A 19700-nucleotide genomic window follows, 5' to 3' on the forward strand; every position below is an offset into this window, starting at 1 on the left:
GAGCCTGCCCTAGAAGCACAAGCTCTGCTCTGTCTTCCGCAAAGGTGGTCCAACTTTTCCACAGCTACAGCCTAAACACAAGCAGTTTGCAATGGAGTACTCGAGAACCCACGCATATAAAGGCAATGATGCCAGATGGAACAAGACCTCAGGCAAATCACTAGGACTTTTACAGGGGTTATGTCTAATCCAGTTTGCAAACCAGAGACAAAGCTTTCTGACCATAAGGTAACCACCTGCTCTACGAAACAAGCTGCTGTTAACTACAGAATGCAAGACAAAATATTAAGGTATCTTTTTCATTGATGAGAGACTCTAGACACTCCCTTGAACTCAGTAGGTCTCTTTGGCTCATACAGCAAGCACTGTACTACATGTATTTAATATATTACACATAAAAAGCATTCACAGCTAGTTATGTTTGACCTTAAATCATGTTATATCCCACATACTTCCATTCCCTCTTAATTCCATCCTGGCAAAACATGAGACTTCTGCATGTTTCTGGGCTTAAATGAGTATCTGCCATGGTTCATTTACTGAAGGGAAAGCAAAATCGGATGCATTTTCCTCTACCTTCTTTTAAAGTTAAGCCTTTATTTCAGTCATTTTAAGCAGAAACTTCTCATAGCAGTTGGGATAAGCAGACTGCTATACGGTTACACTGTTACATTCAGTTGCAGACACACATCTCACTTCATACAAATATAAGCAAAAGGTGTGTTTGTGGTGAGGTTTTTCACCCCTTGGGCAGAAGTATCAAGTTCTTAAGTGATTCAGTGCATCAAGTACATAATTCTGCACTCTGCATCAGGAAGCCAACCAGTAATGCAGTAAATCTTGCCTGTGGAACACCACTGTGTCATGACAAATCTTACCTGACAGAAAAGCACATTCGAATTGCTTGAGGAATCCAGCTGTTCAATGAAAACCATCTATATTCACTGTTGTCATGGGTGGGGTGGAGGTCCTTAACTGCACAATGGCATAGAGCACTACTTGGATTATTTCAAGTTCAAGCTTAAAACATTTAATTTAGCACTACCCTCATATCTTAAAGTATCTGAGGCACAAATATGTGTGTGTACTTGTTTTATTCATGACTTCTCTTGGGATACCAAATGTATTTCTCCTTCAGGTGATTTAACAAAATTGTTGACCTCATTTAAAAACATCCACTGATCCATTTTTCATTCAATGGCAATACTGAATGTTAAAAGGAACATAAAAACAAACATGCACACAATTGTACAGTTTTCATAAATGTCTATTTCATTATTTGTGGGTAGCGCATTAAACAGTTAAATACATTTAAATAATGTTTAGGTGACTGCACTAATGCAGAATTTTCACTAGATGGGTAACCAATTTAACTAGAAACCAGCTAACAAGTAACTGTCTAAATACTTCAAATACAGCTCTTGTTCTAGGTCATCCTTCTTGGGGAAAAAAAAAGCCTGGTCACATTGGAAATACATTTTAAGGCCAAATTCTTCTGATATCCCTTCTCTGCAAGAGTTTCTTCTCCTTTTTAAGCCTCCAATTCCAGGCCAAGACCAAGTTTATGGCCACCAGCATTGATGCTCTTTCCATCTATCAGGGCGGAAAGTGTAAGCTTCACACCTGTAAGATTTTTAAGCACACGTTTACAACAGTCAGAGTAGCTTTCATGAAACTCAATCTCCATCACTACAAGGCCCTGCTGCAGCTCTTTTTCCATTTCATTAATTTCCTCTAAAGATTTTTAGAGAAAAAATCATGAAATCTACTGGAAGCTATTAACACAAACCAAGCTGGATGCTTTGTGTCGATGCCATGGTGTAGAGTGGACATGCAAAGTCCCCAACTGGTAAGCACACAAGGCCTCATCTTTTCTACATTAAGGTGTGCAAACAAGAAGGAAAATTACGCATAGAAAGACAGACACTTGCACCAAGGAAGAGACAGAATGAAACTACAATTTGTACTGGCCTTCAAATAAGGAACTAGCTGCTGGTCATATAGCATTCACAGCTGTTCCCCTATTCAAACAGAACAATTTAAGCTCTTTTCACTACGTATGAAGAGCAGGATATGTCTTTTGACAACTAATCCTTATTAATTGTCAAGATGTACCATAACTCCATTTAGTATGGCTGGTGAAAGCAATGCTAACAAAACAAACAAAAAACTACTTTGCACAGCCTAAAGTTAAGCTGTTGAACACAATACAGTCCACTCCCACACAAGTCCATAATACGATGCAAAAACTCCATTACATGCAATAGAATGTGTCTTGTTTGGATAAAGATTTGATTTGTAGTGTAAGTGAATGAAAAACCTCTACTTTTTCTTCAACAAAATTATTATGAGAAAGGGAAATAAGTGCATATAAATGCAGAGAGCTCAAAGATTTTCTTTGTGATATATAAAAGATGTATGTGAAATAATTCATGCAGTAACTCTTACCTGGCCTCAGGGTCTGGGTATAACCCACTCCAACTAGACTAGAATTGTTTACTTTTGCCTAAAAAAAAAGTCAGACAAAAGCAACTGAAATGTTGGTAACTGATTAATTAATTCTTAACATTCAGAAGCTACAATAACTACAGCAATACTGCCATTATCAATCCAAATTTCCATGTTCTTTCATTATCTCTGTGTTCACTTGATTCTCTCTTCCCAGGTATGCCCTTGCATTTCAACTAGGTGATAAAGAAGTAACATATTTAAAGAGCACACAGAACGTAAAGGCAGGGAGAACTGTTACTGCAGTCTAGTTTGGCAACTGACCTTTCCCACCTGCCCCGTTTTCAGAAGGCTATAGCCATTTATCACCTCAGTCTCCCAAAACAAGCCACAAGAATCCTCCTCCATGTTCATATGACTACAAAAGGATTAAACTGCAGGTCAAATCAGTCAAGCTGCAAACATTTCCAAGTATCATCATGAAGAACCTACAAAATTATTCAGATCACTTCATACCATTTCCTCTACAGGATGAGATCAGCAATCCAAGTTCAATTCCACTTCAAGACATACAGAAAAGTATGAGCCTATCACCTTTTTAACCAGTATTGACAGAGTTCTTACCATGAGAATATGGCAGAGCTCTTCAAAACTAGTTTTAAGGGGGGAAAAAAAAAAATCTATAAACTTCCAGAACTTGAGGGTTAAGGCCCCTAGAGAAGCACAACATTGACAGTCAGACTCTTAGGGAGGTTTTGTTTTATGCAACGTAACAGAATTTAAGTAGTGCTGGCTTCATTTTAACTGCCTGAACTGTAAGCATAATTCCAACAAGAATTCCTGACCTGTTACCTCCTCCTGTACACAGACTCACAGGACATAAAAAGCCCACACTACGCTTCGCACAAGCCGTGCGGTGCGAGCCGTACTTACAGAGATAGAAGCAGTGGAATCCAGCTTGTACTTAGCTGCAATGCCAAAGCGAGTGCTGTTGCTGCCTGCTGTCCATGCCAAGTTCACAGCAGTTTCAAGATTATCGCTCACTTTCTGGTAAATTGACCCACCAAACTCTGAACCGTCGTTGCTGCACATCCAAGAATAAAGGTTACTTTCACATATTTACTTCATCCATTTATTCATTTGGGTTTTTTTAAACTACTTTAAACACTTTAAGGTTGAAGCCTCCACAGTTTCTCTGGGTAATCTGTTCCACCCTCACGGTGACGAATTTCTTGTTAAAATAATGGTTCATATATTTGCACTTCAACAACGATTTAAAGCCAGGCTGGACAGGACCTTGAGCAGCCTACTCTACTAGGAGGTGTCCCTGGCCATGGCAGAGGGATTGAAACCACATAATCTTTAAGGTCTCTTGCAATCCAAACTATCCTATGACAACTCTATCAATTCCAGGAGTTTGAGTGGTTTCCACTTTTTCTGACAGGAGAAGGGGAAATGAACAAAGACTTCAGGGCATATTTAGACTGCAATAATTCAAGGGGAAAAATAAGAATAATATATTTCAAAGTGCTACAGATAATGCTCACACTGACACTGTACTAAGTACTCGGATGCAATTCCAGACCACATGCTTACAAAACTAAGTGGGCATCCTGAATTCTATGATTACTGAACACATAGGGTATACCTAAAAATTGTATGACCTTTTTAAAAAGGTCACAGTGTCTGACTGAAGCAGAACTCCTACAGCCCAGACTATGAAGAGTTTAGCAGCTTCTTCCCATACCCTTCAACAAACCCAAACAGAATCTCCATCCTATCCCTCCAAAACAATAAACCTCTAGATCAAAAACCTAACTGAACTCACTACAAAACCACCAACTTTTACTACCGTAGACTGAAAACACCATGTCCTTTAGCAGTTTTGATCAGCTTACTCTGAAGAACATTAAAGATCTAAAGGCAGTAAGTTTGAAGAAAATTAATAAACAAGATTTCTTACACCTGTTTACTTATGCTCTGCTTCAGGCATGCTGTCCCAGCCAGGCAAAATGACTTTTTAATTCTTTTGAGTACATTAAAGCTCTAGTCTTGCTCCAGAAGCTAATACTAACCTACTTAGATCACAGAATATCACAGAATTATTTTCATTGGAAAACACCTCCAAGATCATCTAGTCCACTCTTAAACTCTGCCAAGGCTGTCATGTCCCTCAACAACACACCTCTGTCTCTTTTGAATCTCTGCAGGAACATGGATTCAACCACCTCCCTGGGGAGCCTTGTCCACTGAGAACTCTTTCAGTGAAAAAACTTCTCCTAATGTCCAACCTAAACCTCCCCTGGTGCAACTTGAGGCTACTTCCTCTCATCCTATCTCTTGTTCCTTGGGAGAAAAGAGTAACTCTCAATCTGGGTTCAGCCTGCCTTCAGGGAGTTGTAGAGAGCAACGAGGTCTCCCCTCAGCCTCCTTTTCTCTAGGTTGAGCAGCCCCAGCTCCCTCTGCTGTTCCTCACAGGACTTGCTCTCCAGAACCTTCACCAGTTTCACTGCTCCTCTCTGGACACACTCCAGCACCTTAATGTCTTTCATGTAGTAAGGACCTCAAAACTGAGCAACAATTTGGATGATTATCAGAACTAGCAAGTTGTGTGTACCTGGTAACACAAGCTTGGCTAGGAAGATTTAAAGAGGTACTGTGAACATTAAAAGGTTACTTACCTCTCAGTGAAAGACTCGAGGCAATTTAGCAAGAGTAGTAATTTTTTTTTTACAGAGTGCATGCTGTACCTTCACAATTAGGCCAAGAGTCCCCTGTGCACAAAGGTGTTTAAACTGCAAGCTGCAGTTAGACCCAAAATAAGGTTTTTAAATGTTGGGTGGGGGTGGAATAAAGCCAAGACTTTTACAGACTATGGAGCTGAGGCAAGATGAGACAGAACAGCTTATCTTCTACAGAGACTGAGTTACTCACTTAGTGCAATGTTAATTACCACCTCTAGCAAATCTACCACCCTTAAATTATGACCAGATACAATGCAATGTAATGGGAAAACTAGAAAAACCCATCATGATCAGCTATGCGTTAACTGAACCACCGCACTTCCTACTGGGATGTATTTCAGGTCTTCAGTGGCCTGTAGCATGTACTGTGTACAGGGCAAGTGCTTTGAAAAGGGAGGATACAAAGTAGTAATTATCACTACTTCAGTTGTGCTAGTTTGAAACTAATTGGAATATCATAGTGAGGCAAAATATCCGATTATAGGCTGTGAAAAGGAAACAGTGGTGATGTCTACTTCACTCATAGGCTTGCTGGGATGTATAAAAACAAGAACACAAAACATGGACAAGACAGAGCAGGAGAGTCATTCCGTGTGTCTCCGTAGGTGCCCTGGGTTGCTTCTGTGTAACTAATCCTTCTGCTTTCTAACCCCCATTGCCAATCCTCCCAACTTCACCTTGCAGGTAAGACAAACTCTGGGATAAGGTGGAGGCATGGAAAGAAGGCAGAAGGGTGGTTGGGAGCCCCTCCTGGGGACTCTGATTTCTGGGAGGAGTGTTGTGTTTCTGCATTACCTTTAACTTCTGTATTTCTGCATATAGCTGTAAATACCTGCTTGTATACTGTGCTAAGCTGTAAATACAAAACTTTAGTCCTTAACTTCCAGTCATCTGAGTCTAGTCTGGGTGATCTCATAAAAGTGGGGGGACAGGTAACACCCAAACCATCACATCAGTTTTGCACTGAAAATCCACACTCCACTTAGTAGCCTTGCAAGCACCTCTTGGCATTTCAAACATTTGTATTCTGACTAGAAGGAAATAAGAAAGGCTGCTTCTATAAATGTGTACTTTTTCAGTACTTACACATTAGTGTGCAGTTGGAAGTCCCCGGTCTTGTAGCCCACAGAGAAGTTATTTCTTGTCAATTTTGATTTGGCACTATCAAAAGTCATCTGATAACCAGCAAGCCAGCCTTCATAACCGAAGACAGCTGAACCGTGGATTGCAGGCCCAGCAAAATCAAAGTCAACATCACAACCTAGGTTTAGGCATTCACGTTTATAAGCTGACTTAATTTTACCGCTTTTCTTTCTGAAACAGAGAAAGAGTCATCGTAAGAGAAGGCTTCACCTTACTCAACAAAAACTGCCAAATTTGAGCCATGTGACTCCACACAGTGTATTCAAATCTCACACACATACAACTTGTAGACTGGATCGAAGCACAGCTAGCCCATCAAGAAAGCAGAAGGCTACTGCAAATAGGCATTTTTAACTTAGAAGTGTTCTCATTCCTCCAAGTATTTCTACTTCAGAAAGTAAGCCAAGTGAGATGATGTGAAACATCCAATACTAGGCCTGTAGAACAAGACGTAAAGCTGAAGCATAGAAACCTTTAGCATTCAGATTTAATAATACTGATCAACAGCAAACCATAGAAACATCTCTGTCAATAGAACAGACCACATGAACATTTACTGGCCATGGGTATCACTAGTGACTTAAGTAAGGTAGAAAGGTTAACAATTCTTACCCTGTATTTGGTGAGAAAGTTGTATCAAATGTCAACTTCAAGCCTTTGGCAATCTGATGGAAAAGGAACAGGATAAGATAAAGCTGCAAATTCAGTTTTCCTAGTTAGGTACAACAAATACAAACTCCTCTAATTTTTACCTGATCTTCAATTGCAATTTCTGTTCCCAGAGTGTTATCTGTGTTCCATTTTTCTGTGAAAGTCAGCCCATACTCAGCCCACTTGTATTTGGTCTCCAAGCTCCCATTCACTTTTCCCGTGTCTGTGTTTGATGAACCAGATGTTGTGAATTCCTAGAAATGAAAGTGTCCATGTTACACAGAAGATACATGTGATTCCCAAGGTATTACCGAGTGCCAAGAGAAACTTTCTTTCATCAAACACTGAGATCTTGTTGTTATTTGAAACAAGTTTGACACCTTGTGAGGGAAGTAGAGAGGAACAACCCAAGAACTAGACAGCCTGTGCCCACATGAAGGCCTCCACTCAGTTCCCATCTCAGCTGCAGTGTTTCTGCCACTATTACAATGCACAAGTTCACAACATAACTCATTAGCAAGGACAGTAGTTACCATACCAATTCTTTTTAAAAGCAGAAAGAAGTTCCTGAAACACAAGGTTAAGTCTGATACTCCTAGAGAGCAAAATAAACATCAAACCAAGAGCTAAGGATGCTATAAGGCACATAATGCCACTGCAGTAAAATTCTTTAAGAATGGGGTAAACCTATTTATTATTAGTCAATCTTTCCAAAGTTGTTAGGTGCCATTACAAAAGGTCACACACAATGTCACCATTTTTCAAACTGGGGGTGTGAGGTTCTAGTTTTTTGTTTGTTTGGGAGCTTTGTTGCCTTTTACAGAGTTCTCAGTCTAATCTAGGCAACAGCCTTTTTACACAAGTTACAGGCCACATGTACTTCTACTGACACATTTAAAATTCCTGTTCCCTTGATACTTCAATTTAATGACACACAGAAATAACACCCATGTTTGAATGCTGAGCTGAGGCAACAGTCTGATTTTATGTTTCTGGTAGACTCTTACTTGGAATTCTTGGAAGTACTTAAAAGTTAGCAATATCACTCACATCTCCTCATTAAACTAAGTAGTCCCTAACATCTCTCACTATTTGGAATCTCAGAGAGAACACAATAAACAGTTTCTGTACACAACTATTCAGAAACTAAGGCAACATACGGCAGAAGTGCCAGTCTGGTTTGTAAATACATGTTAAGGAGTTATTTCCACTGAAATGATGTTGCCCTTATGATTAAAAAAATAACTATTTGAACTTCCTTAAAAATACTTAACACTTTGACTTCCTCCATTCACAGTACTGTTCTCAAATCAACTCCACACACTCACCTCCTGCAGAGATAAACATGGATTCGAAATCAAAAGTCCTCAATTACTCATATTTTCACAGCTCCAGACCTACTGCACCTCTCAAGCATGCATGAGGTTGTTTTCTAATGGTGCCTGCTCAGATTTAATCACGGCCAAGACATTTACTTGTATTATGTTACTGAACCACTAAACCACCCATGCAGTTCCACACTTCCAGTAAGGTCATTTTCTTGGCAAGTGACAGGGACTACACAACTTCTAAATACCTTCAACTTTAATTTCTTGCTTTGTGCTATTCCCTACTGCACAGGGTATGTGAGGCTGCAATCAGTTGAGTAACAGCAATTAGATTATCTCTCATCTTCACTTAAAAAGATCCTGTGGTACATACACGCCAGCACTCTCTCCTCCTGGAAATTATGGCTTATAAATGATATTGGATTCACATGAGGTCTTGGATTTCTCAGAGTTTTACCAGTGTTACTAGTAGTCCTTGACAGCAATAAGCTGTAAGAACAACTACATCTAAACCAGGGCTCTTGCAAAGTGTGCTTCAGTGAGGACACAGGCTCCTGGATAGACACAGCACGTAACCCACGCACCTTGTTCCCAACAGCCACTCACACTGTTAAAGCTTCCAGTTACGAAAAAAAAATCTCTTTGTATCTTGCAAAGTCTGTTCTAGAAACAGAGAAAAGTTACACGAGACACTGCTTGCATGACCAAGGCATCTTGCACGGGACATTACTGCAACACTGTAATACCTTTAAAGAGGAAGCTAAGATTCGATGTGGTAATTCGCTGCCAACTACTCACACACAAGTATCAAGATGACAGAAACTTCCACTAAATACAAACAGTATTACAACAACTAAATACAACAGTATTGCAAATAACTTGTGTGCTATGATTGATGTATTAAAATACTTCAAAAATGTGCCAACTACTTGTTCATCTTCACACAAGGGACAACTAAGGAATCTTGTTATTGTATGAAGATTACTAAACAGTGCAATACCTCTGTTAAATTCAGAATAAAATGAGGTCTTCAGGGGCTCCTGAAATTATTTCACACCCAAAATTTATCATTCATACAACCTATGAAGCACTTAACATCTGGAAAAGGTGCTCTTTCTGATTACATATCAGAATATATCCATAAAAAAATAATAAAAGGTATTTAAACTCACCACTCCACTTGCAGATTTTGTTTTCACATCCAGTTTCACCAACCCAAAACCTTAACAAACAGAAGCCAAAGTTACACCAGAAGGCTTTAATGAAGTGTGCACATTTTCTAAGAATTCTCAGCTCTGACAAGTACATACATATACGAAAACAACTATAGGCTGACCTGAGTAACATTCCAATTTCAGGTGCCACAGCAAGTAGATGGGGCCACTCCAGAACACACCAAGAGTTCTATCACCACAACAAACAGTGGGGAGTAGCCTCCCAGTGCACACTGTACATTTAAGTGCAAAACAACAACTTTCAAGAGTAAGTTTAGTGACAGATAAAATACATTCTTTGTTGCTCCCAGGATGGCATTGGCTATCCCAATGTGCAAGATTAGTCTCTCAACACCAAGAAGAAATATCTCAAAGTAAAAAATTGTAAAAGCAAAGTCACTAGGAAATACACAGCCATTGCAGCTGTAGTACGTTTTATGGGAGCACTGGTTCACAATGTTATGCCTAGAGCTGAGCAATAGTCTTGGCTAAAAAGTCTCCAAACACATTCCCAAATACCAGAAATAGTACTGTAACAAGATAGAACTATAAAGCTGCCTGGTACTGAAGCATTTCAAATGTGAAAAGATTCTTTATCCCAAAAGCTATTCCTCTTTCTATTCCAAACAAGGCTAGAATTTTGCTGGTGTCTATATACATGTAATCTCCCTTTTCATATCACCAAACATTGATGTAAACAAAGTACTCTCCTCAGTTAAATTACACTTGCAATTCTTGCATACTTGTACACCTCTGATATTTACGCAGCTAAAGCAGAAAGATGTTAACAGATTTCACATCAAAACAGCCTAAGAAAAGCCTACAATGGTCTGCTAATTACAGGTGATAAAAACACCACACCTTCCCCCTCCTCAGAAACATAGGCGCTTCCAGCACTCAATTTTACAGATCAGCTTATAAAGGCAACTGACTGCCGCACTACAAACACCACGTTTTAGGCAAAGCACTCTTCTTACCATATCCTTTATTGAAGATATCTCTGGCAGATTTGCCAAGGTCTACGTAGGATGGAGGAATCGCCATTGGAGCTGAAAGGTAACAAGGTAACCTTTTACCATTATGAACACTGAAAAAATGATACCACAACTCCTTAAAGACATTACTTAAGGCAGATTCGTATATGAAGGCTCTGAATGGACAAATAGCTCAAACAATCACAGCATTCTGTGAAACACCTACAGGTTCCCAGTGATGGTCACTGAACACAGTATTTTCTAGGCATAGGATAGAGAAGAGGCATTACAAGACTACCTAATTTTTTCAAGTAGATTTCTCCACACGTTTAATTACCAGAAATCAACTAGTCACATTTCCAGAGTTGGAAGTTACCACCAAAACCAAGCATAAAAGTGCTGAATCTGTGAAGAGCTCTCTTTCAAGTTCCTTTCTCATACAGAAGCCTCACTGTTAAACAGCCTGTTATTCCAGACTAGCTGTGACCTGGCCTCCCTGACCCAATAGACAGATACCAGCCTAAGGTCTCAGACTGGCCTGTATGCTTCTCCCTGTGAAGATACACTCTGAACTGTATCTTCCTGCAGGTACCATTTTCACATGATTTCAATACCGAAAGGACACTATTATACAGGCACAGCGTTTTGAAGTGGTAAAATACAGAAGACAAAATATACATCAATGAGTTAGTAACTCCTCTCATACTGTGACAAGGGAAGTTAAAAAAAAGATGAGAGGGGGAAAGGACAGGAAAATAAGGAAATTAACTAGATAAGCACCATGAAAAGGCTAAAAACACAAACAAAAATCTTCTATTTTCAAACTGATTTGTCACATTTGAGACCCAACTGACCATTTTAATTGATCTTAGAAAAATCAGATGAACATAATTAACCATTTATCTCGTTCTTGAATGGGCTTTTATTACAGCTAATGGAAAAAACATCTTCAGAACCTCCATAACAAAGGTAGTGCTCTCACAAGTTCTGTTGGACTGAAAGCAGAAATCATTTTAATACTTTTAACCAATATTTAATAGAGTCTCCCCCAAAAATGTGGGAGTTTTCTCCTCCCTGTATTTTCATGGCCTATCTACATAATAGGAAAACTTTTCTGGAACATCTAATTGAAAAAAAAATCCCTTAGGGCACCATTCCATTAAACAGACTGCTGTTCCAAAATACCATCCATACAGGAGAAAAAAAGAGGTAAAAAAAAGTACACCTGCCACATGCAGTCAAGTATGTCTGAGCTGCTGCTACTGCTTTTTGAAAAAACATCTAACTGAGGAAGCAATCATAATGCATAAGACTCCTTATCTTTCTACAACTTCCAATGAAGTTTTCCAGAGTACCTTACTCCATCCCCCTAAGCCATAATAGGGTAACTTCGACCTCCTCTGACCAACAACATTTACACCCCTCCCTTATTTAGTAAGGAGTTCTAAAATCTATAACCAAATTCATATTTTAAGACATGCATCACCTGCTCAAAAACCATAAAACAACTCTGTCTTTTCCAGAGATAATCTGTATCTTAAAAAAAAAAACCCAACAGCAAACAAACAAACAAATAAAACCACCACAAAACCCAACCACCCACAAAAACAGAAAAACGACGTGGAGCATATATTCTGAAGCTTAGAAAGGCTTAGCCCAACTCCATCTGCACCATAAATAAGTCTTTGGGAGAAAAAGAAAAATCTGTAGCAGAAGCAATACCAACTCCACTGATGTTAAATTGTTCTTACTACTCAGGCAACAAAAAACAGGTGGTGGACCAAAATTCTAAGAAAGTGTGCAAACATGCCCTAAATTTCTGCTGTACAGCTTTGCAATTAAAAATGATTAGCAATTTAAAATAATTTAGAGGTTAGCTATGCATTTTCCTTTAATTAGTCTCACTCTTAACGAGCATCTTCAGAACAGTTATTCCTAGTTTTAAAGTTTCATCCTGGCCTTTAGCACAGACATGCTTTTAGAGTATATTGAAAATGAAAGCAAAAAGATCATTTATGTGTTTCCATTCTGAGTAGACAATCATTGCAGCCAAGAGAATTATAATAAGCAAGAATGTTCTCAGAATTTAAGAAACTGGTATCCACGTCTAAAGCCAAAGGATTAGTACAGTTAAAGTGATGCTGCAGTTCCATCTGGCCTAGTTAATCTTTCCCAGTGCAAGGAAACCAGCCAGTATCTGTCAAGACATTCCAGCCTACAGATACAAGTTTTGTGATCAAAAAGTTAGAGCAGCCACTATTAAAACTCTCACACTGCTGTTCTAGTCCTACACTAACAATGATAGATGAGGACAAAAGAGGAAACCTAGAGTTAATTTTGGATATACTAAATATCTGATAAGCAAGTGCTTATCGCACTTTTAATAAGCATCACAGTGCTTATTAAAAAACAGGGCCAAAAAAACAACAGCAACAACAACAACAAAAAAAAACCCCTGTGTCCTCCAATGCTGATAAGCAAGCAAGGTCTGCAAATACAATCAGAAGCCCTTTTCTCCAACCCTATTCTGAGGTGTTTTTTCACTTTAAAGCTACTAATTAGAACTGACTAAAACATAAGTACCATTTCCCAAGAGGTTTGCTGTGAAAGCAACTACCAGATAATTTATTCCTCATTTCAAAACCACAGAATCTACTTGAATCAAGTGGGAGCTCCACCTTGACCTTTGTTTCATGCCTTCCTAAAAACCAAAATTTAATGAATTTGTTAGTCAAGAGCCACAAGCATTATTCCATAAAAAGGAAAAAAAAAATCCCAGGAACAGAAAAATGTATTAATGTTATGAGTTACTGTTACACCCCTCTCTTCCTTCCAGGTAGTGTTTCAAAACTCTCTGAAACCCTACAGCTGAGGAAATGCCAAGGAATCCTATACAGACTTGTAGTAATTTTAAGATCTCAGGATACCGAAGATGTGCCTAGGAAGGCTAGATCGGGCTACAGTTGAAAAACCCAAACATCTCAAACCTAAGTACTCAGGCGACTCTAAAGAACGGGCAGTAACTACACTGCAATCACATTTCAGCAGCGTCAAGGGCAAGAGAGAAAATGGATACTCATCAAATAATAGTTACACTGGCCGCATGGTGTGACCTTTAGACTTACTACTGCAGCTTTTTTAGAGAAACAAACAAAAAAATCCCTAAAACAAAACCCAAAGCGCTCTCATTACCCTTGCCTCAACTCTCTCCCTGCTTCTCGGAGGCGGGCACGCTAGCCTAGTAGCCACACCGAGGCCGACATACAGTGTCTACGGAGAAGGGAAACAATGAAGCATGTGAAAATGAGCTACGTGTTCAGAAACCAGACGCAGCGCAAGGCAAAGCCGCGCAGGAAAGGGCAATGTAAGGAAACGGCCGGTGTGAAAGGCCAGGCCGGGCCGCACGGCACGCCTGCCACGGCCCGGCCCGGGCGGCGGCACCCAGCGACGAGCCCTGCCCTGGCGCCCGGGCCCAGCGCCGCCGCCAGGCGCCGCGCCCGCTGCCGCCGCAAGGTGAACTCCTCCACGCGGCCATCTTGGGCACCCCGGCCTGACCCGCTCCCGCCGCGCCCGCCCTGCCGCCGCTTATGTAACCGCGGCGCGGCCAGCCGGGCCCGCACGCCCAGACGGCACCACACCCGCGCAGGCCGCGGCCAACAACACGTGCGGAGCCTCCGGTACACACACACCGCCTCCCGGCCGCACCCACCCTGCCGCCGGCCCCGGCGATGAGGGCGCTCCCCGCCTCGCCACCCCCGACGCGCGGTGCCCGATCCCACTCGCCATCCCGCCACTCGCCACTCGCCACTCGCTCGCACACGGGCGAGCCCCGCCCGCTTCCCCTGCTCCTACGGGGCCAGTCACGGCCTGGGCCTGCACCTGGCTAATGCGGGAGGCCAGCGAGGCCGGGCAGAGCAGGGCCGGGGGTGCGGGACGCTCTCTCCGTTAGAAGGCCGCGCTGCTGCAGCCGCTGGCACTGGAGGGCGAACTGAAGGAGACACCGATCCGCCCGCCCGCCGCCGCCGCCGCGCAGGACCCCAATCAGCTCGGGCCGCTTCAGCCGCCGCCTGCCTCTCCTGCTGTGTTGTGACGCCGGCCGGCAGGCTGGAAGGGCCGCCGCCCGGGGCACAGAGTCCGCAGACGGCAGGCAACGGCGCACCTGCGGGCAAGGAGACAGGCGGAGGAGCCGCGGTGCAGCAGGCGCGCCCGCGGCAGCCCCGGCGGCGCGGAGGGGTCCTGCGGCGGGGCGGGGCCGGCGTGGGGCGGGGCCGCCTGGCGCGGAGGGCGGCGGTGGCTGCGGGGCGTGACGCGCTGCGCTGCGCTGCGGCGGTACGGGAGCGGAGAGAGGCCGCTGGGCTGCGCCCGCCCGCTCCTGTGGGGAAGGGAAGATGAGGGTGAGAGGAGGGCCAGAGGAGTGCGGCGCGGAGCACAGACCACAGCAGAAACCGGCTCTTGAGCCAGGAGAGCTTAAGTAAACGGCACTCTCGGCCGCATGGAGATGGGCGGGCGCGGTGCCAGCGCGCCCAGCAGAACTCATGCGCAGGGTCACTGTCTCTGCGGTAAACTGCTGGTCGTCTTTTAGGCCGTTTTGTCTCCAGTCTTGGCGCACCGACTGCCTGGGAACAGCCATGGCTGCAGCCGGCCAAGGTTGTGCCGGTGGCATTTGTTTGTACTCCTCTAGCGTGGTTGCTGCCTCTTCAGACAAGTGCCAGGCTCTCCAGTTGCACGAACTCCATTTTTACCTTGCAGTCACCTCCCAGAAGACACAACACGCAACGGAAGCTCGCATATCTCAGGTCGAGAGAAGCAATGAGTCACAAGAAGCTTTCCTAGCTAGTCCTCTCCTGATCCTAAATGAGACCTCTTAAAGTGCAGCAGTCACCGTACAGCTCTGCTGCCGAAGTCCACCGAGTCACCAACACAGACCACTGCTGGGCCGGGAAACTGCAGGATAGGCGTCCTTGAAAATCATCGCTTTCCTCTGCTCACTTGGACTGTGGCATGATCTAAACTCAAGAGAGTAAAAAATAGTTACAAGCAGAAATTGCATTTGCATTGTATGAAAAATGCATAGCATCCAGCGCTACCTGTGTACCAGAGCCCATGGCACAAGGGTAGCTTTCCAGGTTGTTAAAAGGAGAGCAGGTGAGTGACAAAGCCAGTCAGCACCTGCCACTTACAGCCAACGATAAGCAACTGGCTTGGCGCTTTGCTTGGTTTTCTCTCGGGGGGTTTGTGTATAAGTCCAGTACTTTCACACTGGGAGATGCAACAGATTCATTTGTTCCATTTTGATGTTTTTAAATAAGACAGGTTGGCATTCCCCAGAGGGACGTTGTATTGATGAATGGAGGAGGAAAACCACATGCTGAGAGAATAAATAGCAGTAAAGAGAACAAGGATAAAACTGTCTTACGCAAGGGAGTGGACATGAGACACAGAGGTCTGATTAAGTAAAAAGGGGTTATAGCATCAGCTGCTCATTAAAGACATGCATTTATTATTGGTACCTGTAGTGTACATGCATTCTGAATAAAAGTTACATGAGACATCACCTTTCTTTTTTTTGGTAAGATTCATATTTTAGTCATGGTTCAGCTGTATATTTAGCAAACCAGGAAAGTAATGACTGCCCCACCCTGAGCAAAAGAACAACAGGGAACCAGCCGAAACCAACGATAGCACACACAAAACAAACAACAAACCCGAATCACCACCCAGCAGAGGGATCTGGCTTCTCTCTATGGCAGGTTTTCCTCTTTCACTGATTACGGATATGTACAGTCATGCTCTGGTTAGGTCTCAGGTGCTCGGTGCAGGTCTCAGTGCAGCAGAGCTAATGACAGTGATTCCTGTAATTAGATTTGCCTATCAACCCTGAGCGAAATGTCATAGTTCAGTAATATGTTATTTGACTCCTTTTATTTAGTCAGAGTGGAAATTCTAGTCAAGAAATTTATATCAGCCTGGACAGCTTTTCAAAGGTTTTGATTAAAATGTTCAGTGTTTTATAAAGGGGAAAAAAAAACCATTTATCCAATGGAAAAGTTCTTGGTTTCATTGCGAGGTTTCTGTGCTTCTCCTGTTGCAAGGTATTTCAGCAATCACGTGGAAGGACTGTCCTTTGCCCGTCCAGCAACATTCACTCCTTTAGTCGATACACTTCACAAAGTGTATTGACTCCCACCTTACAACTTGGCAGCTGATTTCTCCAAAGAGTATATGGATGGAGCATGCTTAATCTCTCCACTTAAGGTAATTGGCCTAAGCCATCTCCCAGGAGCAACTGTGCATACAGCTTGAGATGAGATTTCTTACATGACTTCAATTGTATTGTAAACTCGACCTGACTCTGAGCAGAAGGGAAAGTCACTACAACCACTCAAGAGCGTGAGAGTCTCAAATGTCTCCTGTGCTGAAGAGCAAAGAGCAGAGAAGGGTGTAGAAACAAAAGACAGAAGCAATGGGATAACGAACGGCCACAGGAGCAAAGGCAAAGACATTTGTTGACAAGCCTGTAGAAAGTGGGGCTGTGCTGCAGATTTACCTGCAGCAATTAATTTCACTTCTCTTTAGGAGTCTTTGCACTTCTGCAAAAAGGGACTCATGATATTGACCTCTTTTGTAGAGCCCAGCACGAAATGAGTGTTGGCAAGAAATTGTCCTGCTTTCCAACCATTACATAACCACGATCTGTTTTAACTGTCACATTGAAAAGCTTGTGCCCCCAGGTGTAAAATGAACAGAGCATGTTTCAGACAAGATACTGCTTTAAAATCCTCTACATTCAAAGGTGACAGGACAGGTAGAGGAAACATGGCCTAGCACAGTCTAAAGAGCCAGTATTGTTTGCATACAACCAGAGCACGAGCAATTCTAGGTAAAATGGAACGACTTCTTAGTTGCCCCTTTTATTTCAGTCTGGAAGGTCGATGTGTCCTGGCATCCTGTTCCCTACCCTGAGAACACATTCACCACTGAGTTAGAATTTAGGCAAGTGAAAAACTTCTCCTACACTGTGGCTTGAAGAGATGTTTGTCTGGCACTGCTGCATTTTCTTTTGAATGTATTCCCAACCTTTATAGCACACATGCTGAGCAATTTCTAGAGTAATTAAGTGTAAAGATACATTTGAGATGACACAAGAGGTATAGCAGAGGATGAACACTACATATATGCTGCTTTATTAGAGCCATAAAAGAACTTTCTCTCTCGGAGATGGGAATAAAGAGGAAGTCTGGTGTACCTGCAGTAGTAATCTGACATGGATAATCTGGACATTTGCAAGCACACACCACATGAAGGCTGATCTTAGTCACTCTCCCTCCTCATTTTCACTGCAGATTCCAGTATGGCAAAAAAAAGTAAATAAAATAGCAGCAACATCTCAAAGGTTTACCAAACTAGAGGACCCCATCTTTTATATCTGATGCTTTGGTTGAAGTATGCGCTACTTTGGGTTACATATTCACAAACACTAGCAATACTTTAAACCATGGTGTAATTAATGTAATTAAGTTATTAATAAAGATTGAAGGCGTTGGGCACTGTGTGAAATACTTAATTTTGTGTATCTTTAGCTGACTGACTGTTTAGGTTTGTATTTCAACTGTCAGCCAAATTACGTGTAATTAAGCCAAAGCAGAGATCTTTTTCTCTTTCAACCAGTGATGATGCCAGACAGAACTGTAGTCCTGGGTGGTAGTTGGCAAATCTGCCCTCTCGTTTCTCTCTGTTGTCTTTTCCTGTTATGATTTATTCATGTACTGCATGTACCAGTGTGTTCATATGTTGAGTCTCTGTTAGTCTGTAATGCAGAATGGATGTGCTGCAGAAATGAAATGCTTTGAATTTATCTAATAACAAAGTGGATGAAGTCTCATCCTTATGCAATTTATTCTGCTACTGTGGTAATTGGAACACTAGTGAAAAACTGTTTGCTGTCTCACTGTTCTAATCCCTTGCTCAAATTCTCTACAAGAACTAAAAAGCCAGATTTGTGTCCACTCTTGTTCAGAACACATACTGCAGTGATGCCTATGGAACTTGGCAGAGATTGGTATTATTTGTTCTATGCACAATCCGGCTCTTGGAAACTGATGGCAAATCTACCTGAGAATCCTAGATCAAGCTTAGGCCAGGGCAGAAGAGCTGAGGTAGCCTACTGGTGTAGTGAAGATGGTTGTTCAACTCCCCAGCTGCAATAAAACTCTCCTGCAAAGGCTTGCCATGATGTTAATACTTGGATGCCACTACTGAAATTGGCAGACACACCTCGCACTGGCAGCTGCACTGCCTCACAGCAGTGTCACACCTGCAAGATGTGCCATATTTGATTACATTAAGAGTCATAACTCATTTCAGGAAGTCTTCCCTTCTTACTACACCCAGGTGTAACTGCTGCAATTTCAGGTTTCTATGGGACTAAGATAGCTGCTTGCACCTTCTTGCATTTGAATGATCTTTTTTTTTTTAACTCCAGCATCCTTCTGTAAATGAAAAACTTTCTAACAGTTCAGTACATTGAGTTTACCTTTCTCACACTAATCTGAGAATGTTTTAGCTGAATTAAGGTCATGAAATATGTGTCAGAAATATATATATATATATATATATATATATATATTAGAATTGCTATTTATAACCTTGGACATACAACTGCAGGGTCACGCAGCATACCTGCTATGCTGGTTTCAGTTTTTCCACAGGAATCAGTGTTCATCCTTTGGCACACTGGATGTCTGCAATCCAGGACTGCCAGTAACAAAAAGCCTAACCTACAAGCCCACTAGAAGACTGTGTAAGGACTCACAATTTAACTCTTTCACAGCTTTTCCAAAAATTTTTGAGACTACTGCAATGCTATTCACCAGCAATACCTGGAGACATAAAAGCTACTTCATCCGAAGTCTCTGAAAGCCCTCGTCAGACTTAACTGAGATCTTAGAACAGGGAATACATTTCCCAGCTTTCTAAGCATAGAAATACTGACCTGATTTGCCAAAACAGCTTACAACTGGAAAAACCAACAGGCACTCAGACACACACATGATGAAGTGTGCATTTTCACAGCAGTAAAACAGAGCTTTGGGGAAAAAGAACTCTAAACCCTAGATTACAGAGACATTTTTGTGGTCACAATCCTAAGAGAGACAATCCAATGAGCCATCCTCTAAATAAGTCAATCAAACACTCGTC

At 42.1% G+C, this 19700-nt stretch overlaps 1 protein-coding gene across 1 annotated transcript; it reads right to left on the reverse strand.

Moving 5' to 3' along the window:
* Positions 1–577: 577 nt before the first annotated feature.
* VDAC2 (voltage dependent anion channel 2) lies at positions 578–14627 on the reverse strand. Its single transcript, XM_064145526.1, has 9 exons — positions 14382–14627; positions 10506–10577; positions 9487–9536; positions 7088–7240; positions 6948–7000; positions 6279–6506; positions 3382–3532; positions 2449–2506; positions 578–1623 (listed from the first exon to the last, which is right to left on the reverse strand). Exons 2-9 carry the CDS (start codon positions 10570–10572, stop codon positions 1532–1534), a joined length of 852 nt encoding a protein of 283 aa, XP_064001596.1. The 5' UTR covers positions 10573–10577; positions 14382–14627; the 3' UTR covers positions 578–1531.
* Between the last annotated feature and the right edge of the window lie 5073 nt (positions 14628–19700).

Source organism: Pogoniulus pusillus, chromosome 6 (genome assembly GCF_015220805.1).
Source record: "Pogoniulus pusillus isolate bPogPus1 chromosome 6, bPogPus1.pri, whole genome shotgun sequence".
Classification (NCBI taxonomy): Eukaryota; Metazoa; Chordata; class Aves; order Piciformes; family Lybiidae; genus Pogoniulus; species Pogoniulus pusillus.